This window comes from Chlorella variabilis, assembly GCF_000147415.1.
Source record: "Chlorella variabilis unplaced genomic scaffold CHLNCscaffold_6, whole genome shotgun sequence".
Classification (NCBI taxonomy): domain Eukaryota; kingdom Viridiplantae; phylum Chlorophyta; class Trebouxiophyceae; order Chlorellales; family Chlorellaceae; genus Chlorella; species Chlorella variabilis.
In genome coordinates, this window is record NW_005435082.1 from 354115 (window position 1) to 380250 (window position 26136).

Sequence of the window (26136 nt, forward strand, 5' to 3'; positions counted from 1 at the left end):
TGGGCGCGAAAGACCCAACCACCTCTGCCGCTTCCGCCCCTTCCGCCCCTTCCGCCCCGCCAGGCAGGGATCGAGGCTGTTCCGCAATCGTTTTCACGCTTTATGGTTGCCCCTGCTGCTCTGTGCTGCGTGCCCCGATGCAGGAAGAGCCCGACTAACTTGAACTTGTGCCGATGGCGGCGGACCTCGGCGAGAACGAGCGGCGCGAGACGCTGCTGGAGCAACTGAAGCGCCAGCTGCGCGAGGAGGAGGAGCGTCAGCAGGAGGAGCAGCGCGCTCAAGCAGAACGGCAGCAGCTGCTACTGTGCGTCCCGCAGGCAGAAGCCCAGCTGCAGGCGCTGCGGCAGCAGTTGCAGCAGCAGGAGCACCGCGCAGACGCAGAACGGCAGCGCGCTGACGCAGAACGGCAGCGCGCGGAGGCAGAACAGCGGCGGCTGCTGGAGCGCGCACTGCGGGCAGAGCTCCAGCTGGAGGCAGTGAGGCAGGAGCTGCAGCAGCTGCAGCAGCAGCACCAGCAGCAGGAGAAGAAGGGGCAGTGGGAGGCTGGTGAGGCGCTCGGCGGCCAGCGAGCACCTTTGGCGGCCGTCAACGTCAATGACCAGCACGTGGGCGGGCAGGAGCGTCTCCTCCACCTTTCGCCCCTGTCCAGGCAGCTGCGCGCCATGCAGTTGGGACGCCAGCAGCAGCAGCAGCAGCGCCGCGCGGAGACAGACGGGGAGCAGCTGGAGCGCGCACTGCACGCGGATGCCCCGATGCAGCAGCTCGAGGCGGCGCGGTGCCGTGGCGGGCCTAGCGGCAGGTCACATCAATCCACCAGGGGATACGGCGGAGAGGAGCTGGCTTTCAGCAGGGCTGACCGCGCAGGTGGGAGTGTGCTTGGGAGCACCAGGGAGCCGGCTGGACCTAGCTGCTCTGAAAGTGTATGTCGCCGCTGCGCTCACTCCTGCGCCCCCCCTGTGCTTGGCTTTGCGGCCCTGGTGCAGGAGGCTCGCGCGAGGCCCGCAGCCGGAACCGGCGGCTGCCAGTGGATGAAAGTGAGGAGGAGGAAGAGGAGGAGGAGGAGGAGGAGGTTGTGACCCGCCGCCGGCAGCCTGATGGTGGCAGAGGCGTCAGCCGGGCTGTGCCAGCTGGGCCTGGCAGGGGCAATGGCAGGGTCGACCCACTGCGGTTTGACACCAGCTCGTATGAGCTGGAGCAGCCGGAGGAGGAGGTGCCGGTTGGTGCCGACAGGCAGCCCGACTGGGCGGCCCACTTGCAGCGAGAGTGCCGCCTGCTGGGGCCCCGCGAGGCGGCAACCAGCATGGTGCGCCTGCCAGATGGCAGCGCGCTGCATGTGCCGCTGGCAGCGCGGCTTGCGGCCTCTCGCCATCAGGTGAGCAGCAGTACTGGGGCTGACCTAGTTGCTTGCACCTCCCCACACACCTCAGCTTCCTGAGCTTCCCCACCATCACCCCTGCCGCGTGTGTCCCCGGTGCTCCTTCCCTGTATGCAGGGCCTGGAGCCATCTCAAGTGCCAAACAAGGATGCCGCGCCCCTGGGGGAGGTCATGATGTTGTGGGTGGGTGGTGCTCTGGCCCCGCCCTGGGGCGCACCACTGCTTGCTGTGAAGCTGCCGCCTGTGTCTGCCCCCATCTTCCTGAGCTTCCCAGCCGCACCTCTCGCCTCTGCCCGTACTGCCAACACCAAGCGGCGCCCACCTTCCCGCCCGTCTCCTCCTCCTGCCTGCCCGCCCCGCCGCAGACCAACGCGCCTGTGGACCTGGAGGGCGGCAAGGAGGCGCTGTACAACCTCAACAGCGGCAACTACTTGCCGCTGCTGACGCTGGCCCGCACAGGGGCGGCAGGCCGCACCCTGCAACCCACAGCGGCCCAGCTCAAGGCCATGGCAAGTGCTGCCGCGGAGGCCTGTTGATGGCAGACCTTGTTTGGCGCCCTGGGTTGCTTGGTGCCCTCCTGCTTGATGTGTTGGGTGGCTGCTTTCAATGCCACCTGCCTGCTCTGCGCCTCCCTCGCTGCAGCTGCATCAGATGACGCCCAAGAACAAGGGCATGGATGGTGGCATTCGGCAGGGCCAGGGCTGGGTGGGTGGCCTGGACACGGTCACCTGTGCCACGTTCCGGGGCACAGAGAGCGCAGATGGCAGCGAGGTGTGCAGCCTGCTGGCACGCCGCTCGTCGTCGCAGCACAGCCGGTGGCCGGTGCGGGTGATTCGGGTGGCGGCGCTGGCGTCGGCGCAGGCTCGCACCGCGTTCCGCGAGGTGACCGCTCTGCTGGTGGCGCCAGACGACAACCTGTACAGGCAGCTGCAGACCTGTGTGGTGGAGTGTGCAGGCGCCGATGTGTGGAGCCAGCTGGCGGCGCAGGCAAGTGGCAGGAAGGGCGCCGGGGGTGGCACCAGCCTGCCTGCTGTGCCCAGCGGCTGCTTGGGGTAGCCTGCGACCTTGGTAGCTGCCTGCACCTGTGTGTCCCGGGAGCTGCCACCTGGCGACCACCGCCATGCCCCTTCTGCCGCAGGATGCTGTGGATCTGGTGGTGGTGGAAGTGGACTTTCATGGCTCGCTGGCTGGTGGCGAGCACGCTGTGGCGCGGAGGTGCGTGCACCCTGCCTGGCACCCACCCCGCTGCTGCCACACCGCTGTCTTGCATCTATGCCAGATGCAGTGCGCTTGGAAGGAGTGTGCTGCTGTGGGTCGTGTTTTGACCACGCTGCTGCCGCCGGGGCGGCCCCGGCTGCTTGCAGGGCGCTGATGCTGCGCGTGCCCAAGCCGGCGCAGGGACCGACGGCGGCCAGCGGCGGAGCCGCTGCTGGCAGGGCGGCCGGCCCCAGCGGTGTGGCGGCGCGGCCGCAGCTGGTGTGGGGGGAGGCGCAGGTGCTGGTGGGGCAGGAGGCGCCGCCGCTGCCGGCGTTTGCGGCAGGGCGGCCCCGTGCTGGGCGGGGGCCGCAGGAGCCCCAACTGCTGAGCGCGACTGTGGGGAAATGATTGGGAAGATGGATGTAACAATTGTTCATGTAGTTCTACCAAGAGAATGGTAGAATCGATTCCTGCAGTGGGTTGTCGTCGCGTAGCCGGCAATGCAAGCCCACAATGGTGGGCGGCACGGCGCCGGTGGCGGCCATCGCCGCCAGCATGCCCCGAGCGCCCGCTGTTCTCAGGCTGGTGCAGCCCCGGCAGCAATTGACAGCAAGTTCGGTGCTGCCGACACTGCCTGCTGGCAGCAGAACGGTACAGCAGGAGGCCTGAGCTGGGGCTCTGTGCCGCCTTCAAGGCAAATTGTATAGCTAGCCAGCTCAGGTGATTCTACCGCTTGTCTCAGTTCTCGCCAAGAGCGGCGACCAGCCCCACATCGGCTGAGGGCGTTGGCCCTCCAATGGACCGCGCTGCCGCCGCCGCCGCCGCCGCCGCCGCCGCCGCCGCCGCCGGTAACCCATGCGTGCCATATAATGGTCAGGATGAAAAATGTCTGCCAGCTACGCAAGGCAAGAGAGCTTTCGGTGGTGCCAGCAGGAGGTGTGCCATCTGGGCTCCCCGGCGGCAACTCCAGCCTGGGCCCCCATTCCTCGAGTTTTGTTTAACGTAGAGCTAGTTGTCGCGATGAAAATCTGCGATGAGAATCATGCTTCGCCGAGTCGCCCGTCTGATCCAGGAGGATGGCAATCGCTTGGGAAAGGGTGGGAAAGTGTCAGCTAGGCACAGCCAACACGGCCAGCACGACCCACCGGTTGAACGCTGCACCACCATCATTTTTAACTCGACCTTTGTGGTTCAACTGTCCAGGCCTCCGTTCAGGCTCCCTAAGAACGAGATGGCGTTCATCCAGGCGTATGACCGCGGCATGCGCCGTGTTATCGATGCGATTGACGATGTTTCCAGGCTCGTGGGCACTAACTCGGGCATTCAGGTGGAAACGGCTCGTGCAGCAACCCTTGGGCACCGCTTTCCCTTCCCGCCGGGCGGCAGCGCCGCCCGTCAACCCGCCTCCGCCCGTCAACCCGCCTCCGCCCGCGACTCCCAAGCCTGCAGATCCCAAAAATTGCTGTCGTTGGAGATCAGTCCAGCGGGAAGTCCTCTTTGATTGAAAGCATTTTTGGCATCAGTTTGCCCCGAGGCGAAGACATTGTGACCCGCACACCGATCCAGGTGGGCTGCGACTAATTCGCAGCTGCAGCCAGCGGCGTTGCCGCCACTCGCCGCTGCTGCTGCTAGTTAGGACAGCTGAGCGACACCTGCATGTCTGTGCAGGTTGAACACCGCTACAGCGATGGTGAGGCGTATGCTGAGCTGAGCTTCCGATCCAGCCCCGACTCCGAGGAGCTGATCAAGAAGCGCATCGCAGACCTCAGCACGATTGATGATGAAGTGCGCGAGGTGAGGGCAAGTTCTAGCTTGGAGGCGCAGCTGCTGCTGCTGCCGCCCTCGCCCTGGCTGCCACACAGGCTGCGCTGCCAGTGCAGGCGACCCGGAGGGTGGCAGGGAGCGGCAAGGGCGTGGTGGACAGCCCCATCTACCTGCGGGTGTACACCAACAAGCTGCCCGACCTGACGGTGCTGGACCTGCCAGGCATCACTCGCAACGCGGTGGAGGGGCAGCCCGAGGACATCGAGGAGATTATCAACACGATGATCGAGAGCCACATCGCGGGTACTTTGCACCTGGACCAGCTGCATGGGGGTGACGAGCGACGCCGTTCCAACGTCTGAGCCACCTCAGCTGCTGCTGTGCCCTGCAGGCGAGACCACTGTGGTGCTGGCCATCGTGCAGGCAAATGTGGACTTTTCCACCGCAGCTGCCATCAAGCTGGCCAAGAAGTTTGATCCCAACCGGGACCGCACCATGGTGAGTCCCAGCTGCTGCTGAGCAATTGCTGCATACGTTGCCTCTAAACAAGCACCACAAGTACCATCTGCTGGTGCCAGGCAGGTTCAAGCTGACGTGCTGGCTGGATGGCCGTCATCCAGCGCAGCGCTGCACGCGCCCGCCACACCACACTGGCAGCGATAAGCCTGCTGTGCTGTGCGAGTGCAGGGCGTGGTGACCAAGATTGATCTGGTGGAGTCGGGCTCCGGCATGGTGGAGAAGCTGGAGGGGGCAGGCAACAACCTGAAGCTCAAGCTGGGATTCATCCCTGTGAGTGCCTTTGGGAGGAAGCATCAGGCATTCATGAGCGGTCACCACATGCGCCAGGTGCCAGCTATCGATTAAGCACTGAATGCGCCCAGGACGAAGCGTCTACGCTGCCTGCTGGATCCCCACCTGCTGCTCCTCCTGCAGGTGCGCAATCGCACCACCCAAGAGCTGGAGGAGAGCACACCGCTGGACGCGGTGCGCCAGAACGAGGCAGCCTTCTTCAAGAAGCACCCCCAGCTGTCCAATTTGCGCAAAGAGCGGCGGGGCATTGATGCGCTGGTGGCGCAGCTGGTGCAGGTGCAGGTGCAGTGCATCGTGAAGAACCTGCCGAATCTTAAGAAAAAGGCGAGTGGGCAGGTGCCGCCAGTGGCCATCAACCACAGCCGTCTGGCTCGCATGCACGCCTTGGCGGGAAGCTGGCAGCACCTGTCACAGCACTTTGCATGAGGTTCCGCTGCATTGGACCAAAGACTGCACAGCACATGGCATCAATCTGCTTGTGCCCTGCGGATGCATGCAGTTGTGGGAAAAATTCGAGAGCACCAAAGCAGAGGTGGAGGACATGAATGGCACTGTGGTGGGCAGCGAGAGCGAGGCAGGCATGACGCTGCAGCAGCTGCTTACCCAGGTGGGCTGCTTGGTGATGAGCGCCTGCCCACCTCCCTGCATCATGTCTGTCTGATCCAATTGATTAATGCTTGCCTGTCGCCGCCTGTTGCCGCTTGCAATTGCCTGCCTCAATGGCATCGGCCTGGTGCCTTGCCTGCAGCTGCAAATTGACTTCCTGAATCTGCGCAAGGGCGTGTACGAGGACCTGCGGCCGGAGGACGAGGCCCTCAAGGTGCCCAGGCGCGTGTACGAGATGAGCTTGGAATACAGGGATGAGGTGGGGGCATTGCTGGGGACTGCTGGGCACTCTGGGCATTGCTGGGCAGCTGCATGATCCATTCTGGAATGCCGATGTGCTGCTAAATCATTATGGCTCCGTGAGCATAATCATATGACAAATGTATCCTGAGGCCGTCGCTGCAGCTGGCATCTGCGCGCCCTGCCAGCTGCAGGTGGAGAGCGCCTGCAACCTTCCTTGGTTCCTTGGGCAGGAGTGCTTTGATAAGCTCAAGGAGCAGAGCAAGGACACCCGCGGAGTGGCGCTGCCCAACTTCCTGTCCAGCTCTGTGTTTCACACCATGTTCATGCATAGTGAGTGGAAACAGCTCAAGCGTGCTGGTTTGCAGCTGCGGCCAGGCTGAGCACAACGTCAGCCAGGCCATTTGACGTCGATGGAAATATGTACCACCGGCCGCTGGAGTTGCTGCATGCACATTGCCCAGCCAACTCTTTGCATGCCATGGCTGCAGGGGTGCATGGAGAGCTTGCAGAGCCCGCCATGGACCTGGTTGTGCGGCTGCGGCAGTATATTGAGGAGGTGTTGACGGCCCTCATCGACTCCACTTTCGAGCCCTTTCCCCACCTGCGCGAGGCCGTGAAGGACCAGATGCAGGGCGTGCTGCACAAGCAGGAGCTGGGCACCAAGGAGCATGTGTCGCTGCTGATCAGGTGGGCAGCGAGAAAGGGAGCCACGCATGTCGGTGTACCTCACTGACTGCTGCGCTTATTGGTGTTCGATACAACCCACCCAGCGCTGCTGCTGCACCGGTACCGCACTGGTGTTTGCTGCAGACAGCAGTCGGTGATCATGACATTGAACCCCATCTACATGGATTATGTGAACAAGCTGAAGACCGCCAGCACGCAGCTGCAGGAGCATGCATCGCACGGCCACCAGCACGGGGATTGGAACGAGTTCAATAGGTTGAAAAACAGCCTGGTCATGAGTTACGGACAGGAGACCTTCGTGAGTGCGCAGCAACGCACTGAGTGGCGCGCTCCTCGAGGCCACCATGCCATGATCAGCCTCTCCAGGGCAACCATCGCCCTGCAGTGACTGCAGCAGCTGCCAGTGCAGGACGTTGATAGGTGTGCCTGGCTCTCCCTGCAGGACTTCGTTGAGAAGATGCGGCCGCATGCCAGTGACAATGATGAGCAGGCACTGAGGGAGATGCAGCTCAGGTGGGGGTAGACCACTGCATGCACAGCGTGGAGCACAAGCTGTTGGAAGCACAAACTGGCAGGCATGTGCTTCTGCACTGCTTGTTCAGCTGCCTCTGCCTCTTTGTATGTTCTGCCTGCTGCAGCCTGAACGCCTACTCCGAGGTGGTGCTGAAGCGAGTGTATGATGACGTGCCGCTGGGCGTCCGTCTGCTGCTAGTGGAGGATGTGAGTTGCACGCATGCCGGGGCTGCTGCTTGCATGGTGCTGCTGTGCCAGTTGCGGAGCTCATCTAAGGCTGAGCTGGTCCAGCCTGCTGCAAGCTGGTGCTGTGCCAGGTGGGGGATGCTCTCATCAAACTACGCAGGTGGGCAAGAAGCTGGCAGCCTGGATCCAGCAGGGCCTGCAGGAGCAGCTGGCCGATGAGGCCCAGGCGGAGGCCGCTGCCGCTGCTGCTGGTGGGGATGGCGCCGCGGCCTCCGGCGCAACCGTGGCGGCTGGACAGGGCAGCTCGGACGTGGGCAGCAGCCTGCTGGCACTCATGCAGGACCCAATGAAGATGCAGCGGTTGGAGGAGCTAAAGCGCACGGTGCACAGCCTGGAGAAGGCGTGGGCCACGGTCAGGAGCATCAGGGTGTGAATGGCAGTGCAGGCGCTTGGTGTTGCTTGCAGCAGACCGGGACAATCTGATGTGCTGGAAACCAACCCGTTTTCACATTGTAATTACAAATTACAGTTTATTTGTTTCATCGTATCAGTGGCTTGAATACGTGGCCTGGCCCAGCAGCTCGCTGTGAAACCGGGAACGAGCGCAAGGATGGGCCATTCACCCTGGCCACTCGGGCTGGGAGGTTACTCTTGCTTGTCCTCGAAGCCCTTCCACATGCACAGAGCGCCCATCACGCCCATCCCCACCGCGCTGCCCACCGCCAGCTGCTTCTGCTGCACGCCCATGTGCGCGTTGGCCGCCATCTCGCCTGCGCACAGGCGCGCGGCGGCAGGGGTGAGAACGGTCGGCGGCCCTGGCCTCACAGCGGTTGCGGCAACAGGCAACGGCTGGCTGGCGGTCGCGCTGTTGCGCATGGCCCTATACCTCACCAGCGCACAGCAGCCAGCCCACGCCCAGCGCCTTGAGGGCATTCTTCTTGACCTTCTGCAGTCCGGACAACGTGGCACAGGAAGCAGGGCAGCGTGGTGGGGTGTGGCATCGCGGTCAGCTTTCAGCTTTGCAGCACCTCCTCTCCTGATCCCGCGCAAACCCCTGCCCTGACAACAGGCGCCATGCAGCAAACACCACGGCAGCACCGGCTGCTGGAAACAGCAGAGTCGTGAGCGAGGAGCGCACCTGGTCATCGGAGGCGCGCACGACGAGGACCTGGGAGGAGCTGCAGAGCTGGGAGGTGCCGAACCAGCGCCAGGAGGCCGCGTTGTAGGTCTGGTCCTGCAGAGGGAGATGGCGGGAGCATCAGGCCAGCGGGTATGTGAAGAAGGGCGAGGGGGTGGAGTCCACTGCTGGCGGCGCCGTCAGCGAGCGGCAGTACCGGCCGAGGCGGGAGTCTCACATCTGGCGGCTAGCCCTATCAGGCCGACACCAGCCTGAAGGCATCCACTCTTGCGCGTGCAACCCGCTCGTGCGGCGAGCAGACGCGAAGTAGGGTTCAGCGTCCACCATCCCCTCGATCACGCCCGCCGATACTTGCCTTGCTCATGTAGGTGTCATGCATGTTGCGCGTGGCAACCAGGGCGTGGGCGCCATAGAGGGCGCCGCTCACGCCCGACACCAGGAGGAGCGTGACGTCAGAAATCTCGAAGCCCATCCTGGCGCAGGTGAGGAGGAAGTGGGAGCGATGGCTGAAGGCAACGAAGCCTGGACAATGCAGGAAGGGAAGCCAGGAGGGAAGCCGCGCGCGCCGCGCTGTGGGAGTCCTGCCGCGCTCTAATGACCACACACCTCCTGCCTGAGCAGTCCTGACCATCACATGAAGTGGCATGCATTGCAATGCGTAGAGCATGGCAGGAAGCGAGAAATGGGGCTAGGGACCGCTCCGCTCCCCGCCATCCTGCCCTGCTTCCGCGCCGTCTCCAGCGCCGCCTGCTGCCAGCGCCGCCGCCGCCGCATCGCTCAGCGCGTGCTGCAGCTGCAGCGAGGGCGCGCGCACCGCCGCCGCCTCGCTGCCCGCGTGCGCATCCGCGCTCGCCTGCGGCGCCAGGCCCGCCGCTCGTTCCGCCGGCACCGCCTCTCGCTCCTCGCCCACCCCTCCAGCCTGCTGCTGTTCCTCCTCCGCCGCTGCACCTGCCCCAGCTGCTGCTTGGCGCTTGGCACTTCCATAGTAGTAGCGAAGCTCCGTCTCACTGCTGCCGCCCCCCTCAATCGCGCCGCCGCTCGGCTGAGAGCCGTCCCTTGCTTCCCCGGCCGCTGCTGGCGTGCCCTGCTGGGCTGGCGCCAGGGAGGCCGCCATGGCTGCTTCCAGCATGGCCTGCTCCTCATCTCTGCAAGGAAGAAGTAAGAAAGTTTATGGAGGAAGGAGACAGAAGCAAAGCGCACGTGACACGTGCAGGACTGACTAGCACCGATTCGGCGGCCAACTGACAGCAGGCCGGCTGCTGCTGCTCCCAGCGCACTCACATGGAGTGCGGCACCTCGGCGGCGGCGCTGCGGCTGTACAGAGGGTTGCGAGCGCCCTCGCCACCGCTGCTGGCAAAAGCCGGATTGTATCGCGTGTGCAGCGAGGGCGCCGCATCTCGCCTCGCTGCTGCCTGCTCTGCTGCCTCCTGCTCTGTTGCTTCCTGCTCCTGCTGCTGCTGCACCTGCTGCGTGCCGTACACCAGCGCGGCCGGCGCCTGGCCGCCAGCTGCTGCTGCACCTGCCTCCCCGTGATCTGCCACCCCCTGCTGCTGCTCTGGTGCCTTGGCCTGCTGCGCCTGCTGGCGGGCGTCCTGCAGCGAGGCCTCTAGTGCCATCTGCAGCGCCTCATCCTCATTCAGGCTGAATGCCCCAAGGTCCGCAGCCAAGTCAGCGCCGCCATCCTGCTGATGCGCAGCATCCCCGCCGTCGGCGCCCTGCCCCTGCCCCTGCCCCTGCTGCAGCGCGTGCAGCGAGGCAGCCAGCTGGTCCGGCGTGCGGCGGGCCGACGGCTGGCTGCGCAGGTGTTCCAGCGCCCAGGGCGGGCTCAGCGTGCGCGACATGCCGGAGCGGGACAGGTGAGACAGTGTGCGGGACAGGCTGGCACCCGAGCGCGGCGAGGAGGCGGGGCTGCTGCCGCCGCTGCCGGCCTCGGCCAGCGCGGCGTCCAGCTCGGCGGCGGCCAGGTTGCGGGAGGCCGTCACGTAGATGCTGGTGTGCGGCGCACGCCTGCGGGTTTGGGCAACATCGGAAATGATGCGGAGAACCGTGGTGATTGAAAAGCGGAATCCCGGGCCTGAGCCAGCAGCACGCAGCAGCCGGCTCGAGCCCCACACTGGCAGGCAGCAGCAGGACAGCAGGGGAGTGCAAGGAGCAGGCAGCAGGACCGGCAGCGGCGGCGGCGGCGAGCGCGCAGGCTTCGCGGCGCTCACAGGTGCGGCAGGGCGTCCTCCGGCAGCGCCTGCAGGTCCAGCGACGGCCCCACCAGCTCCTCCACGCGCAGCGCTTGCACCAGGAAGATGAGGGCGGAGTCGTAAAAGAAGTCGGGGCGCACTACACAGGAGCAAAGGGTTGCCCAATGAAAAGTGGGTAAAGGGTGTACGATCGGAGGCAAAGAAAGGAGCAGAAAGGATGCGGAGGCCCGGAGTGGAGATGAAGGTGGTGGGGGGGGAGGCAAGAGACGTGAGAAAGCAGGGGAGGCAGGCGGGAGATGGAAGGGAGCAGGGAAGGGCATGGTGGGGGCGCTGTGCCACACGACCAGGCAGACGTGCCAGGTGAGCATCTGGAGGCGAACCTGAGTTGTGGTCTCCCTCGAAAGATACAAAATTCTTGTCCCCGGCATACGCCTGCAGCAAGCAGAGCAGGCGCCAGCACTCAAGACTAGCGTGTGCAAAGACCTGCAAAGACCTGCAAAGACCTGTGCAGCGCTGGACTGCTGCCCCGCCAGCAGTGCCTCGCTACCCTCACCTGGAACAGCCGCTCGCTGTGGTGCTTGTGCACAAAGGTGTCGTCGCTGGCGTGGCCTGCAGCAGCAGCGGCAGCAGTAGCAGCACAGCAGCCTGGCAGGACCGTGATCCACAGTAGATGCCGTCCATCCAGCCAGCCTACTCACCAAAGAGGGCGGGTATGAAGGAGCCGTTCACGCAGTCCAGCGGCGCCACCTGCAGGGCCAGCCATTGCGAGATATTCGGCATGTTGTTGCCCTGCTCGGTGGAGTGACCGGGCACTGCATTGGACTGTGTGGCAGGTTCGGTAGCAGCGAGATGGGGTCTGCAAAGACGCGCAAATTTGAGTGCATGGGCCAGACATATCGATTGACCAGGCTTGCCTTGTCCACCGAGAAGCAGGCCCGCTTACGCACGCTGCGCTTCAGCATCGCCAGTGCCACCTGCGGGCGGGTGGGGGCGCTGGCGGCCTGAGCGGGTGCGGCCTGCTTGAAGGCCTCCCCTCAAACCCCGCCCCACCACCGCAGCGGCAGCAGCCGCACCTTGAGCAGGGGCTTGGGTATGCGTAGCTGCTGGTCGGTGGCCAGCTCCATCATCAGGTCCACCAGTCGAGAGAAGGGGCTGTCCAGCACCTGCAGGAGCAGGGTAGGTTGAACGGCAGCATCCAGTGAGCGCCTCGGCAGAAGGAAGGCGGCTCGGGACCAGTAGGGAAGGAAGCCAGCGGCGCAGCACCAATGCCAGCAAGAGGGCTGCAGCAGCTGCCACCCACCATGCCGGCGATGGAGGGGTCCTGCTGGCTGTACAGCAGCGCGGTAACAGCCCCCATGGAGCGCCCCCAGAGCCCAATCGTGCTGGTGCTGCCTGCAACGGCCGTGCCGGGCAGCCATTTTCCCATCAGCATTCACAGGCAGGAACATCAGCCACAGCTGCTGATGTTCAGCGCGGGAGGAGCAGGAAGGGAGCAGCACTGTAGCAAAAACCACAGCGCATCCCTTGCGGTACCCCCTGACTGTACCTTCTTCCCGCAGGTACTGCACCACCGCTGCCAGGTCATCCACTTCTAGCGCCCCCAGCGTCACGTAGCCGCCATCCGACAGGCCCGAGCCCTGCAGCCCCAGTGTTCACCAGCCTGTGAATACCGCCGATAAACCTGGTTTAGATGTCCAAATGAAATAACCAACAACAGCACGAAATGCTGGCTTTGCAAAGCACCCGTCGAGCCAGGCACCCGGCACAGCAGCCCACCGCAAAGTCAAAGGCAAAGACGGTGACGCCCTTGGGCAGCATGTGGTACAGAATCTCCTCGGCGTCGCGCCGGCTGCCGCTGTTGCCTGCGCAGCGACACCCGGGCGTTTTGCACATGAGATCAACATGAAATTTCGGGGAGGCCATGGGCGCACCAGGTGGAGCTATATGCTCAACAGGCGGCAGTTCGATGTCTGTGTTTGAAAGCATTTGCAGGGAAGGGCAGCGGCGGGCTCACAGTGGCAGTAGATGACACAGGGCAGGCGGCCATCGGAGGAGGTAACCACGCAGGGGCGGTAGTGGCTGCACTGCAGCTTCTGCCCGCGGTTGTTCTCCTGCACGCAGCACAGCGCAAGACAGGTACCGCTGAGGCTGAGGCATCCCAGGGTGCAGCTGCGTGTTGCAGCATCGCGAACAAGCAGACTGGCTCTGCCCACTGCCTTCTCACCAGGGTCACATCCAGGCGATAGTAGCGCCGGTCGTACAGCCTGCACAGAAGCAGGGAATAACAGGTTGCAACCTGCAAGCCTCGCAGCAGCAGAGTCGGGGCCTGGCGCCCGCCTTGACAGGCACCCCGCGCAGGCGCGATCTCGATAGCCAAGGAAGAACAAAATCACTGCCCACAGGGCACACATCAGGGCACACAGAGTTGTGGACTCTTTTAAGTGGCAGGCATGCGGCACCCCCGCAAACCTGAAGCTAGCGCGACGCCCGCCCACCAAGTCTGCCTCGGCGTAGCCGTCGTCCCGTGGCGGCCGGCACACGGCATCCACCAGCTGGTCCCAGAGCCCTCCGATGTTCATGCCGGCGAGTCGCTAGGCGCCAAATGCGGTTCGTGGGAGCGCCGGCCGCCCGGGCGCCGCGGCAAAGGTGGCGGCGGCGCCAAAGCCCAAGGGGCGTGCAGCCGGAGCGGGCCACTCCGGGTTGGCGACTGGCAGCGATGCGCCAGCGGTGCGGCACGCCAGGCCAGGCGATCGCAAGGTCCCGAGGTGTCCCTAGAGCCAGAGGGTGCCCGCGCTGGAGTCCTGTCAGCCCTGACCGCGGAGTTGCAAACCGCAGTTTGGATGCTGGTGTCTGCAATGAGGGCCCTGATCAGCCCGGTTTGGCTGCTCCGCCATGCTGCGAGTCAGCGGGGCTTGGAATAAGTTGGCCTGCGCTGTTTTTCTCTTCTATTTTAGCTGATCACGATGTCGGAGAGCTCCCTGGACTCCGAGCTGCTGGCGGTGGCAGGAGCAAAGAAGAGCGCCAAGAAGCGGGCCCGCAAGGCGCTCAGCGAATCGGAGGAGGAGGATGTGTCCAGCGAGGATGTGTCGCTGGACGATGAGAGCGAGTTGGAGGAGATGGCTACCAGGCGCGTCTCCTGTGCAGCGCTGAGGGTCCGGCTGGGTGCTGCAGGCAGTCCTTGGGTTGGATTTGCCGCAGCAATCAAGACCGCGGGCGCGGCCAGGCACGCCACCGCCTACCTTGCCGCCGCCGCGTGCCTCGCGCGGCTGGCCCACCCACCCCCTTCACCTCCCTGCCCTGCTCCCGCAGCAAGAAGCGCTCCGGCGGCGCGGCCGCCAAGCCGGCGCGCAAGCGGCAGGCCCGAGGGCGCGCTGCAGCCGAATCCTCTGACGACGAGGATGCTGCGCCGGCAGCTGCCGACAAGTCGGAAGAAGAAGACCGGCTGGAGATTGATGAGGAGGACCTGATTGAGGACGAGGAGGACCGCAAGCGGTGAGCAGGCATTGCAGTTCGCCTGCCGACGCGTGCTGCAGCCTGGCGGCGACGGGTGGGGCTGGGGACAGGCGCCAGCCCGTGCTGCCTCACCTGCCGGTTTTTACCCTCGCCGCCCGCCTGGTGCCAGGCTGGCTGCAATGACTGAGCTGCAGCGCGAGTATGAGCTGGCCAACCGTGCTGAGAAGCGCAACCAGGAGATGCTGCGCCAGAAGCTGCTGGCAAAGGTGCGTGTCCTGTGTGCAAGGTGGATGGGTTGGCGCTGCCGGCCGCCCTCTGGGAGTCCTGACCGATGCTGCCGCACAGCGCGCACACACACACTCTCCCACTGCCGCCTCCCCGCCCATGCATGTGCGCAGAACGACGCCAAGGCGGAGCGTGCAGGCGCCAAGGCCGCGAAGCGCGTGGGGCGGGTCAAGTCGGGGCGCGAGGAGCGGGAGGAGGCGGCTAAGAAGAGCGCCATGGAGGAACTGAAGGCGGCGCGGGAGCGCAAGGCGCGGGGCGCCGAGGAGCGGTGAGCTGGGGGCAAGCATCGCTGGACCGCCTTGCCCTGCATTGACCACCTGCCTGATGGTATTTCGTGGTCGCTGTGTCTTCCAGCAAGCTGAGCCCCTTCTGTTGCTGCTTGTTTGTTTCTGCGCTGCTCGCTGTCCCCATTCCGCAGGGCCCGCAAGCGCGAGGAATCGGATGAGCTTGATGAGGATGATGAGGATGACGGGGACCGGCGGCGAGGCAGGCGGCGAGATGCTGACCGGGAAGGGTCGGAGGAAGGGGCGCTGGACTCTGGTGAGGCAGGCTGCTGGGCTGCCATTACCTGCTCGCTGGCTTGCTGTCGGGCTTTGGTCCCAAGAGGCTTTTGGTACGAGTTGCAGGCATCGGTAGCGGGAGTAGCCATGGCTGTGCATCCACCCTGCCTGCCTGACCTTGGCCTTGACCTTGACCTGGCCGTGCCTTCTCTTGCAGAGGATGACCTGTCAGGCGATGACCGGCGAGACGGCGGCCTGTATGGTCGGCGCGGCATGGAGGTGCGGGGGCAGCTCAGCCTCGCCTGCCGGCCCGCGAGGTGCAGCACCCGCTGACTGTTGCTCGGGTTTCTGTCTGGAGAGCAGCGGTTGCCCTGGACTTGCGCCGCGGATTGTGGATCTGGCCTGCAGGAGGGCGCAGATGAGGAGGACGAGGCGCCAGAGGAGGATGTGAAGAAGATTCAAGGTGGGCGCGTGGCCTCGGCTTGTCGCAGCGCTGCTTGCGCACCAGGAGGGGCATTGTGAGCTGTGGGAGCAGGGCTGGCAGCCCTGGGGGAGTCGGGCAACAGGCAGCAGCCATGCCCGCGAAGCTGTGTTGCGGCGCTTTGTGCCCCGCTGGCCTGTCTGCAGTGCGGCGTGTGAAGCTGGAGCAGTGGGTGAACGAGCCGTTCTTTGAGGATACCCTGCCTGGCTGCATGGTGAGGCTCGCGGCCATGCACAAGTCATCGACAAGGGCAGAGGTTGGCCACGCTTGGTGGATGCAACACGCCCACACCTCTCCTTAGCCTGCTGAGCGTCCACCCGCCTGGTTGATTTTGTGCGGTCGCGCCATGCCCCCTGCAGGTGCGTGTGGTGGCTGCCGAGCAGGGGTCAGACATGTCACAGAAGCGCTACGTGCTATGCCAGGTTGTAGCGGTGGAGGAGCGGGCTCCAGGCTATTACAAGTGAGCGACCCTTTTTGCAGGACACAGCTCCTGGCGCCGTATACTTGCTGCCGCTCACTTTTGCGCCCATTCCTATTGGGCCCAAACCTGCCCCCGGGTGCGCGCACCTTGCTCGCCTTCCCTGCGCGCAGGGACTCTGGCCAGGCCTGGCGATCGCCCTACCCCTTTGGGCCCAACCAGGAAAAGACCCACAAGTGGCTGCTGGTGGAGCGAGGCAACAGCCAGCGCGGCATGCCGCTGGCACAGGTGTGTTGGACACGGACGGGATGCACCGGGTCGCCAATGGGGTGCCTTCTCGCCTCCCTGCACCCTGCTTCCCTCAACGCTGCAAATGCGCCCTAGCTGCTGCCTTGTCTTGCACCCTCCCCCCCGGCTTCCATCTCTACCCTGCCCTTGCCTTGCCCCTATTGGCGTTCTCTCCCGCAGGTATCCAACCAGGGCTTCACTCAGGCTGAGTTTGAGAGCTGGCAGCGCACGCTGAAGGAGCAGCACCGGCCGCAGGTCAGCCGGCGCACCGTCACAGAGACACATGGGCGGCTGGTGAAGGCAAACACGTGAGTGACGAGATGGTGGGGGTGGGGGTGTGTGGCTGGATAGAAGCGGGATGTGGTGCGTGTGTTACGGTCTGGTCGGTGGGGTCTGTGGCTCTGTGTTTGTTTTGGAGATGCCATTGCTCTCGAAACTGCACTCCCTGCTGCTCACCTCTCTGCCCCGCCCTTCCTGCAGCTACACATACACGGCAGAGGATGTGTCGCGGCTGCTGCAGGAGAAGAAGGCGAAGGGACAGGCGCCCCGCAACATGGGTGAGGTGCTGCAGAGTTGGTTGTCCTATTTGTTAAGCAGCGTAGCTGCGAGAAGACTCGGAGTTCGTAAGGGCTGGGCTCTATGTGAGCCGCATTGCCGTGCCGCATCTGGTAATTCATGTATTCCCCCTGGCCCGTTGCCTGGCCGCAGCGCTGGAGAGGGCCCGGCTGGAGGCGCAGCTGGCGGGGGCGCGGGAGAATGGCGAGGAGGAGAAGGTGGCAGAGTGAGTTGTGGTCTTCCTGACTGGCCATCCTGCTGTCATTATCTGCACCCCATGACGCTCGCATCCCGGTAGTTGCCGCTGACCCTTCCCTTTGCCGTTGAACACCCACTCTGAGCGGTTGCTGCTGCCGTCTTACTCGCCAAATCACCATCCTCTGGGTTGCAGGCTGGAGGCCCAGATGGCGCAGCTGGAGGCGGGGCTGGCGGGGGGCAAGGGGCAGCGGCGGGGACACAACATGGCTGACCTGAACAAGCGCAACGCAGACATGAACTTCAAGGTGGGGTTGCTATGCCCCCGAGGGAGGTAGAAAGGCGCATTTGCCAGACATGACCTTTGTGTGTTTGCGGAGAGCAGGACTTTCGTTTGATTGGAGGGAGCAGATCAGGGGCAGCAGCAGCAGTGACAACCACGCCATGCACCGCTCCATGCCTGCTGCCTTGCCCACTTGGACGTTCGCTGACCGCCACACCTGCCTCGTCTGATGCTGCAGAATGCGCTTGACAATGTGTCAAACAGAGTTGGGGCGGCCGCGGGGGTGCAGGACGCCACCACATCTCAGCTTGACCCCTTCAGGTGGGCCACCCGCCATGTTCCTGGCTCCGGTCCCGCACTCCTTCGTATGTGCCTAGCCCATGACGTTATGTCTGCGCATCGCTGTGGTCTGCCTGCAGCCGTCGCGCCACGCGGCCCATGATCTATTGGAGCACCAAGCGGCAGCAGCAGCAAGGTACGGTGCTGGAACCAACAAGCAGCCTTAGGCTCTGGCCTGGACATGCTGCGCAATCCCAGCACGTGCATCCCCATGCCCTTCTCATGCATGCCTGCGGGGACGTGTGCCCGCCCACCTCCCTCTGCAGGCGAGGAGCCACAGGAGCCCGATGCGGCTGCCAACGGCGGCGAGGCGGCGGCGGCAGAGGCGGCGGCAGAAGCGGCGGCAGAGGCAGCGCAGCAGCAGGAGCAGCAGAATCAGCGGCCAGACTTCAGTGCCATTGTCGACCTAAGCAGCTTGGACCTGTCCGTCCTGGAGCGGCCGCCCCGCATGCCGCCCATGGCCAGGGTGCGCCAGCTGGGCGGGCGGGGATCCCTGTTATGGTTTGCCTGTCGTTTGAAGTGGGGGTTTTGGTGGTTGCAAAGTGCTGCAGCTTGTGCAACCTCCCCTTTCCGCTCTGCCTGCTCTTGCAGAAGCTGCTGGGGCCGACGTGGCGGCCCGCGCCGCCGCCGCCGGGCGCCCGCATCATCTCCCTGGACGAGTACAACCGCAGCAAGGGATGGGCATGATGGGGCAGTGGGAGGCATGGCACGCACCTTGGTGCACACTGTAACATTGGCTCCAATAGCTCCACGGCATCATGCTGCAGTAGTTTGGCTGCGGGAGGGGTGTACCTTGGCAGCGGCTTGGTTGCTCCAGCGAGGGGAGCAGGGGCATAAGCTGAGCAGCAGCGGCTGCTGTGCATCCCAGCGGCGGTGCAAAGGCTTGCTGGCCCGGCAGTACACTGGTCAGTACAGGCGAAACGCGGCCATACCCTAGGGCGTGATTCTGCCATAGCAATTGTCTCTCACTGGTGAACGTGGGTTTCTTGGCGATTGCAGCCACCCAGGCGCTGGGTTGGCCCACACCTGCCTTGTCCAGCTCCAAAGCTGCTGCTGAGCAGCACTGGACCACCTCTCCTGCTGGACAGCCTGCCACGTGAGTTACTAGCAGCCTGAGGCTGTGGAGGCCGGGCCCGTTCAACATGAGCTTGTGAGCACTGCCCTGAGTGTATTCTTGCCCGCCCAGCACAGCTCAGGTCTGCTGGCGCCTTGGAAGAGGCAGCAGGATGGGTGCAGCGCTCGCTGTAACACCACCCGGTGCCGACCGCCCTCCCATGCCCCCTCTCTCTGCAGCAAGACATGGAGATTCCTGGGGGGCAGTTCTTTGAGCGGCGCCTGAAGCGAGCTGCAGCCAGCCCTCATCCTGAGGCCCGCGGCTTTGCTGAGGGAGCTGAGCTGCTGGCCTGCATCCGCCGGGAGCTGCCCTGCGACTTTCAGGCCGGCCGCGTGCAGTTGCAGCCAGGGCGCGAAACAGCCGGCCACATGCTGGCAGCGCTTTACTGCCTTGTGACAGCATTCTACGCCAGCTCCGGCGCATTGATCAGCAACACACAGTTCTACAACCACCTCGCCAGCTATGGCCCTCGCTACTTCACTTGGGCCTCGACTTCATCAGCTAAAGCGCTGGCTGCCAGCATTGCTGGCGGCGCTGGACGCAGCGAGAGGAGCCAGCGCGGTGCCGCGGCTCAAGCCCTGCACGTATTTGGCAGCGGGCACTATCATCTCTACCGCCGGTGTGGCATCAGTGCATCCGGCTCACAAGAGCTGTCAAACTCGCCGCAGGACACACTGGCAGCGCTGCGCTACTTCTCCCACGCGGCTAAGCTGATCTCTGGTCCGCCGCAGCGGGAGCGCGAGTGCCAGCAGCAACTGCAGCAACTGGCCCAGCAGCACCGCCTGCCACCCCTGTCAGCCCAGCAGCTGCTGTACCAGTGCCATCGGACCGCTGCCTTCATAGCTTCAAAACCACTGTTTTCTCACGAACGCGATGCACACAGCAGGGCAGGCCGCGCATGGGACGGTGATGAACCCCCTACTAGTATATCCCGACGAAGTGCTAGCAGTAGTTTTGCAGAGCAGCGCCGCGCAGTCCATCCTGCGCAGCGGCCAAGCCAGCGCAGCAGCCCTGCAGCTGCTGGAGCCTGACAACCCCGAGTCGTGGCACTGGCCTGCAGTTCTCAAACTGTTTGTGGGCGGTGTCTCTGGCATAATGCAGCTCGACTCCGCCATCCCTCTATTTGAGCTGGTTTGGCAGTTGCGCCAGTGCCGAGGCACCCGATACTGGATGATAAAGAAGGGGCTTATTTGGCCCCGTTGCCTGGCGAGTCCTTTCAAACTGCTCAACTCCCATCATACTTCGGTTCCGGCGCAGCAGGTGGGTGCGAGGCGCGGCGGGTAGGGGTGGCGACAAGGCCTCTTCGATTGCTGTGTGCCACTGAAGCAGCACTCAGTCAGGCTAGCATGTACGAATGTTGCCCAGAGTCTGCCTTACCCATGGGGCGCCTCTTTGGTGCTGCAGGCACTCATGCTGCTCCAGGAAGCTGACAGACCCTGGGCAGCGCCACACGCACAATGCCAGAGCAGTGGACGCATCATCTGAAAATGACATTGAACCATGCAAGGCATCTGGTGGCTGTCCTAGCCAAAGTGGGGAAGACACCAGAGCATGACATGCTGGCGGAACTGCTTGTCTACGCATGTATGCAATTCCCCTGTGGCTAAAGGTTCCCATGCTGAGATGGCACAGCATCCCTGTAGGCTTGTCAAGGCATCTGAATGCAGGAGAGCAGCACCAGAGATACATGCCGTGCTGCACCGGCTGTGGCAAAGATGTAGTGGGGCTTCGCCGATGCCAGCAGTGCAGGGTGACGCAATACTGCAGGTGATGCTCTGATCGGTCAAGCGTGGACACACATGTGCAGCCTGGATGTAGCCTGGTTTTAGTCTGCCCCTTGACACATGTGCAACCCTGCTCTGCACCCGTAGCCGTGAGTGCCAGGTGGCACACTGGATCGAGCACAAGGCGGCGTGCAAGGCTGCTCGCGGCGCCAGGGAGCAGGGCGCCAGCAGCAGCGGTGAAACGATGCTGGGCAGCAGCGCGGCTGCTAACTCGGATGCAGAGGACCTGGCAGGCGGCATGAGCGGCAGCCCCACCGGCGCCGTGTCGAGCGCTGCCCCCTCTGAGCACCCCAGCAGCCACCCTGCCGCCCAGCCCAGGCCACACCCTGTGTCGGTCATCAGCATGTTCAACATGCGCCACATCTGGCACAGGTTGTGCCAGATGTGGCAAAGCTTCTGGTCCAGCCTGGTGCTGTTGTGCATCCTGCTGCATCTAGCTCATGCAAAGTGGAGGACTCTCGAAATCACTTGTTGGGCTTCCCTCTGCCAGAGCGCCCTGAGCCCTGAGCGAGCCAAGATATCTTACAACAATTCAGAGCACACATGGTCAACAAAAGAATGCACATATCCAGTACACCAACATTTGCAACGAAACATGCAGCATAGCTTGGCTGCAACACATACATGTTGTACATTGATGCAAGAGAGCGCTAGGAGGCTGATGGCTTGGCAGCGAAGCCTGCGCTGCCCTCTCACGGCAGGGCGATGAGGTGCTGCCGCGGCGAGGTGGGCTCCATCACCCGCTTGCCCGCCGGCTGCACATCAAATGCCTCGACTGCTGCCGCAGCAGGGGCCTGATCCGCGGCCTCGCCCTGCTGCTTGCTGGCACCTGTCACCACATCCAGGCCGTGCACAGCCCGCAGTACAAACAGCGCCACGTCCACACTGGTCCAGTAGACAAAGTGGGCCGACAGGGCGGAGAGGTACTGGTTTTCAAGAGACGACTCCTGCAGCACACCAGGAGAGGAGCACATTTGATGCCAAATCGCTGCTTGGATCTCTACAGCAGAATTTTCCCTCAGCAATGCGTCCACTTTGCCACAGTGACCAGCATTCCTGACATCGGCAGCTCAGTGGTGGGCGGCAGCAATCTGGATCTCAGCTAGGCAAGCTGCACCGGCAGCGACACAAGCAGGATGGATGCGTACACCAAGCTGCAAGGCCCCAGCACGGCGCTGCCCAGCTTATCCTCTTGCTTGCCTGCATGACAAAGTCGAGGCGGCCCTGCGCAGACCTGCCGCCAGGCACTGGAAGGCCGTCTGCCACCCTGGCAATGCCGCTGCAGGTGCTGCCGCCCTCGAGCGCTGTGGCCAGGGGTCCTGCTCCTTGCCGCCGCCGCGTGGGCGAGGTGGCTGCTGCAGACGCTTCTGCTGACACAGTGCCCGATGCGCTCTGGTCCATCACCCCAAAGCTGAGCGACGCATACAGCCGCCCTTCCTGCAGGTGCTGCTGTTCTTCCTGCGCCTCGCCCATGAAAGAGTCGCCGCCTCCCAGGTCAGGGGCAGACTTGTTGCCGGTCAGGCGGCGCACTGCCTCCTCCTCGGCCAGCGCCTCTGCCGCCTCTGCTGCTGCTTCTGCTGCTGCTGCTGCTGCATCTGCTGCTGCTGTGCCGCTACTGCTTCCCTGCCCGCCCCCATGCTGGGCCTTGTAGGTGGCGCTGCCTTTGAACTTGGCAAAGGCCAGGCTGCTGAGCAGAGAGGTGCCAAAGCGACTGGCAGCGCTGCCCACGTCTTCTGAGAACTCCTGCATGAAGGCGAGCCAGAGCCGCGCACATCATGTGCAGGTCTCGAAAGCTCCTTTTCACACCAGCATAATGGAAGCGACAGAAGCGACAGATGTACAGGTCGTACTGAGCTTGCCTGCACCGCCAGGTGGATGCGCTTCCCTCCCTTGAACAGTGACACAAAGGCCGGCCGCTGCACATGTGCATGCGGCTGCGTCAGGGGCTCTATCCTGCAGAGCAGGGAATGAGCTATGCGATCATGCAAGGCACAGCCCAGCACGGCAGGTCGAGGAAATATTGCAAGCTAGTCCAATGCCAGAGCATCCCACCTGTGCGCGACAGGGTCGTAAGGATGATACACGTTCAGCAGGCGGCGCACTGCTGGCAGGCCATCAGGAGAAAATGGCTGCCCAGGCGCCAGCTGCAGTGCAGGCGACAACAGTTGAGTGGGAATGCGCAAACCGTTGCGGCAACCAACACAAGATGCCAGAAGACAAATCCCATGCATGTCGCTGCAAGTCGCCCGTTCAATGCAGCACCTGCATCAGCGGCGCAGAAGCTGCGGTGCCCAGGCCCGTGCCCTTCGCCTCGCTGACGCCACGCAGCGCCAAAAAGCAGCCCAGCGGGGAGCCCAGCATGATCAGCGTGTCCACGCTGCAGTGCAGGGAGGGCCATTCCAGGATCTGAAGGGTGAAGAGATGACAAAACTGACTGGAAAAAAGCCCGTTTGCGATGTGTACAGCGGCACTCCCGCCAAGGGAGTTCCTTGACAGATGGAATGCAAGGCAACACTGACCTGAACTGTAACCCTGGCCACTCTGCAGCTTCCGACTGCTCAGCAGCGACAGCTTGGTCGGTCGGCGGCGGCGACTGTTGCATCTGGCTTTCAGGCAGCGACCCACCAAAGCTGCCCTGCGCCCTGGCAACCTCCAGCTGCAGCTGCAGCCGCTGGTTCTCGCCTCGCAGCCGCGACAGCTCTTGCTGCATGGCTGCCGTGGGGCTGTCTGCAGTGAGGTCAATCGCCATGTCGTCGCCGCCCTCAGCGCGACTCCTTCCTCTGCTGCCACCTGGCGACTGCCCCGCGCTGCGTAGCGGCGGCCTGGGCGGCGTGCTTGGCAACGACTGCATGGCCTGTCCCTGCGGCGACCCTGCTGCTTCCGGTGCTGTGTGTGGCAGCAGGCTCGCCCCATCGACTAGCTGAGGCGACAGCGGCTGGGCGCACAGGAGGTCGTAGCAGAGCACGGTGCCCAGGCTGTGCGACAGAATGGACACGCTGCCCTGCATTAGTGTTGGGTGGCGGGGCGGCGGGGCACGAGTGTTCGAGCCGTGCCCACAAAATGCAGCTGCAGTGCTGCTGCTCCTCCCGTCTTCCGAGCAACTAAAACTATCAACCCCAGAGGTACGAGTGCAAAGGTCGCACTTGCCTTGAAGTGCCGGTTGCGGCGCATGAAGCGGCGGTAGGCGGTGTTGAGGGAGGCGACCAGGGAGGCGACGATCTCTGCGCGGTGCCTGGGCGTCATGAAAAGCAGGATCTCCACCACGGTGCTGTGCAGCACCTGAAAGCAGAGGGGTTCAAATCGGATAGAAACATAATTGGGTGTGCAAAACATGTAAGCCGCACCTGGGCAAGCAGCCACCACTCAACCCAGTAATCATGCCAAACAGGTGCACAACACTCAGCCGTGCGCACTGCTGCTTCGACCACCGACTTTGTTTTCTGCGGCCCACCTGGCGCAGGGCGGGGATGCCCGGCGGCATGAGCTGGCGGCTGAGGTGGTCTGCCTCCAGGACCAGGTGCTTGCGCCACTGCACCGGCAGCACCTCGGTGCGGCCTGCATGGGATGGCAGGCAATTGCAATGGCATGGCTGGTTGCAACCAGCGAGTCGGCCGTAGAGCGCGGTCGACGAGAGGGAACTGCCACTCTATGCATGTTTCTGATAGGAATGCAGAAGATACAAAACAAAACAACTCTGCAGATGAAGATCCAGCACAGGTGCCGCCCACCTGCTGCTGCCTGCTCATCCAGCAGGCCCTGCTGCGACTGGTCCTGTGCCACCTGGCGCAGCACGCTGCGGAAGCTGCTGGCATCCTGCGCAGGCGCAGCAAGGCAACATAAGTCAGCCACGGGAGGCTCCACAAACCCATAATTGCAGCTGCCTGTCCCATGACAGGCAACTGTACCATTACAGTTGTAGGTGTCTGCATGCCCAATACCCGACCCATCCGATACTTGAGGCATGCATCTGGTGAACTGCTGGTTCGTCGGCTGCGCATCGTGTCCAGCCGCCGGCTTCACCCACCTGCGCCACGTTGGCGCCCTCCAGCTTCTGCCCGATGCCGTGCACAACCAGCACGAGGCGGGACACCGGGGCGGCGGCGCACGCCTCGTCCAGCTCCTCCTGCCGCAGGTCAGCCTCCTTCTCCAGCAGCGCCTGCGGTGGACGGGGCAGGAACACATTGCGCACGCAGCAGACCAGCAATGCGACTCGCCACGAAACGCAGCGACGATGGAGCAAGCGAGCTTCTGCGGGTGTGAGCAGTCGGCACTTGTTCTCTCGCCTTGCTGCCAGGTTGCTCGTAGCCACGGCGCAGGCGCAGGCGCTGCTGGCCGGCGGTGGACGACGCCCCAATCTTGCGCAGCCAGCCCCAGCCTGTGTCCTGGCTCAGGAACACTTCGTCCTCTGCAGCGCGAGCAAGAATGGGAAGAAGCAGGTTGGCGATGCCTCTGAACAATGCTGACAGCAAACTCAACAGCCTCTATATCAAAACATGCAAATGCGTGCATAGGGGCGCTTGCTGTATTGTGGAAGCAGCACACGCAAATGTTGAGCAGCGAGGCATTCGCACTGCCCTTGTGGCCCACCTGACACAAACAGTGCATAGAGCCCCTTTTCTATGTGAGTAGTCAGCTCCAGGCGTGCTGCATACCCGCCCCCCACCGTCTGCGGCTGCAGGCGCCCCCGCTGCGGCAACCAGATGGACTGCCGGTACCCCTCCTCTAGCTGCTCAGCCAGCGACTCCTGCACCGTCAGCAGCAGCCACAGCAGGCAAAACAGGAGGAGCAGATGACCAATGACAACACGTTACCCCGCAAGCAACCCAATTCTTCCTCGGCCAGCCCGCGGTCAACCCACCTTGAGCGGCACCCACTCGCCGCCCTTCTCTGCAAACCAGGTGCCTCGCAGCACGCGGTGGCGGCTGGCGGGCCAGTAGCAGGGGCGCAGCTGGCGGCAGCGCAGGTCGACTTCGAATGCGCCGCTGCGAACTTGCACACGAGGCTCGTCGTCTGCAGCAACGGGTGCAGCAGAGAACACACAATCGGTGGTGATTGATGTCATGGAATTGCCACGAACTACAAAGTCTCGATGAAGCGGCATGCCACCTGCGCAGTCGCTGCCCATGAAGTAGCTCCACCCATCGATGGCTGCGGGTGGGGCTGGCAAACCATCAGGCCCCTTCTGCAGCTCCGCCTCCTCCTCCCAGTAGAAGCGCTCTAGCTCGTCGTGCCGCGACCTGCGAGCCGCAGAGCATCAAGAATGCTGAGCGCTGACTGCTGAGCGCTGACGAAAGCAGCGGTCGGCACAGGAAGGTGGCGCGGACCGGTGGCACTCGCACCGGTATGCGGCCTCTAGCGCCGCACTGTCGGCCTCGCAAAAACGCAGCAGCGAGCCGCGGTGAGGGATCTCAGTGGCCTTGGACAGTTCTGCAGGTGCCAAGCCAAGGCCAGGGAGGCCAACACAACAGCAGGTATGCCGGCCCACAGCAGAAACGTTGGCCAGCGGCGGGGCAGTGGCGCCCGGCCCCCTCGGGCCTCTCGCGCTGCACCGGACTTATCGGCGCACCCGACCTACCTTTGATGTCGTAAGGCGCTCTGTAGCTGAACCACCGCACGGATTCTGGCGACAGGGGCGCGTAGACGAACTCAATGTGCACCTCGGGTGAGGGCAGCAGGTCCATGTCGCTGCTCAAAGCATGCCCGAGAGACGCTCCGAAGGACGAGCAGAAG

General features: G+C 63.8%; 5 protein-coding genes across 5 annotated transcripts; 3 read left to right on the forward strand and 2 right to left on the reverse strand.

Annotated features, from left to right (window-relative positions):
- Positions 1-173: 173 nt before the first annotated feature.
- Positions 174-1911, forward strand: CHLNCDRAFT_143532 (hypothetical protein; the record flags this gene model as incomplete). The annotated part of the gene is made up of 4 exons (XM_005848999.1): positions 174-864; positions 984-1372; positions 1493-1558; positions 1741-1911. 4 exons carry the CDS (start codon positions 174-176, stop codon positions 1909-1911), a joined length of 1317 nt encoding a protein of 438 aa, XP_005849061.1.
- A 2104-nt stretch (positions 1912-4015) lies between these two features.
- On the forward strand, positions 4016-4855 carry CHLNCDRAFT_21811 (hypothetical protein; the record flags this gene model as incomplete). The annotated part of the gene is made up of 4 exons (XM_005849000.1): positions 4016-4138; positions 4241-4366; positions 4453-4639; positions 4728-4855. Coding segments are annotated over 4 exons (564 nt in total), but the record flags the coding sequence as incomplete, so codon positions are not given.
- Positions 4856-9207: 4352 nt separating this feature from the next.
- Positions 9208-13290, reverse strand: CHLNCDRAFT_143536 (hypothetical protein; the record flags this gene model as incomplete). Its single annotated transcript, XM_005849205.1, has 14 exons — positions 9208-9664; positions 9801-10526; positions 10730-10850; positions 11092-11143; positions 11265-11320; positions 11410-11458; positions 11617-11685; positions 11785-11874; positions 12012-12103; positions 12258-12348; positions 12488-12573; positions 12726-12822; positions 12936-12975; positions 13181-13290. The coding sequence occupies 14 exons, from the start codon at positions 13288-13290 to the stop codon at positions 9208-9210; spliced, it is 2136 nt and encodes a 711-aa protein (XP_005849267.1).
- Positions 13291-13674: 384 nt separating this feature from the next.
- Positions 13675-18195, forward strand: CHLNCDRAFT_143537 (hypothetical protein; the record flags this gene model as incomplete). The annotated part of the gene is made up of 18 exons (XM_005849001.1): positions 13675-13817; positions 14021-14203; positions 14334-14430; positions 14563-14717; positions 14868-14989; positions 15167-15228; positions 15358-15412; positions 15577-15644; positions 15790-15890; positions 16022-16136; positions 16317-16444; positions 16617-16693; positions 16845-16917; positions 17083-17194; positions 17408-17490; positions 17589-17644; positions 17775-17974; positions 18100-18195. 18 exons carry the CDS (start codon positions 13675-13677, stop codon positions 18193-18195), a joined length of 1926 nt encoding a protein of 641 aa, XP_005849063.1.
- Positions 18196-21098: 2903 nt separating this feature from the next.
- Positions 21099-26087, reverse strand: CHLNCDRAFT_57374 (hypothetical protein; the record flags this gene model as incomplete). The annotated part of the gene is made up of 16 exons (XM_005849206.1): positions 21099-21353; positions 21655-22149; positions 22179-22359; positions 22459-22550; positions 22669-22783; positions 22926-23407; positions 23533-23685; positions 23858-23961; positions 24135-24219; positions 24431-24562; positions 24678-24811; positions 24994-25150; positions 25265-25416; positions 25513-25643; positions 25746-25833; positions 25982-26087. 16 exons carry the CDS (start codon positions 26085-26087, stop codon positions 21099-21101), a joined length of 2862 nt encoding a protein of 953 aa, XP_005849268.1.
- Positions 26088-26136: the final 49 nt, after the last annotated feature.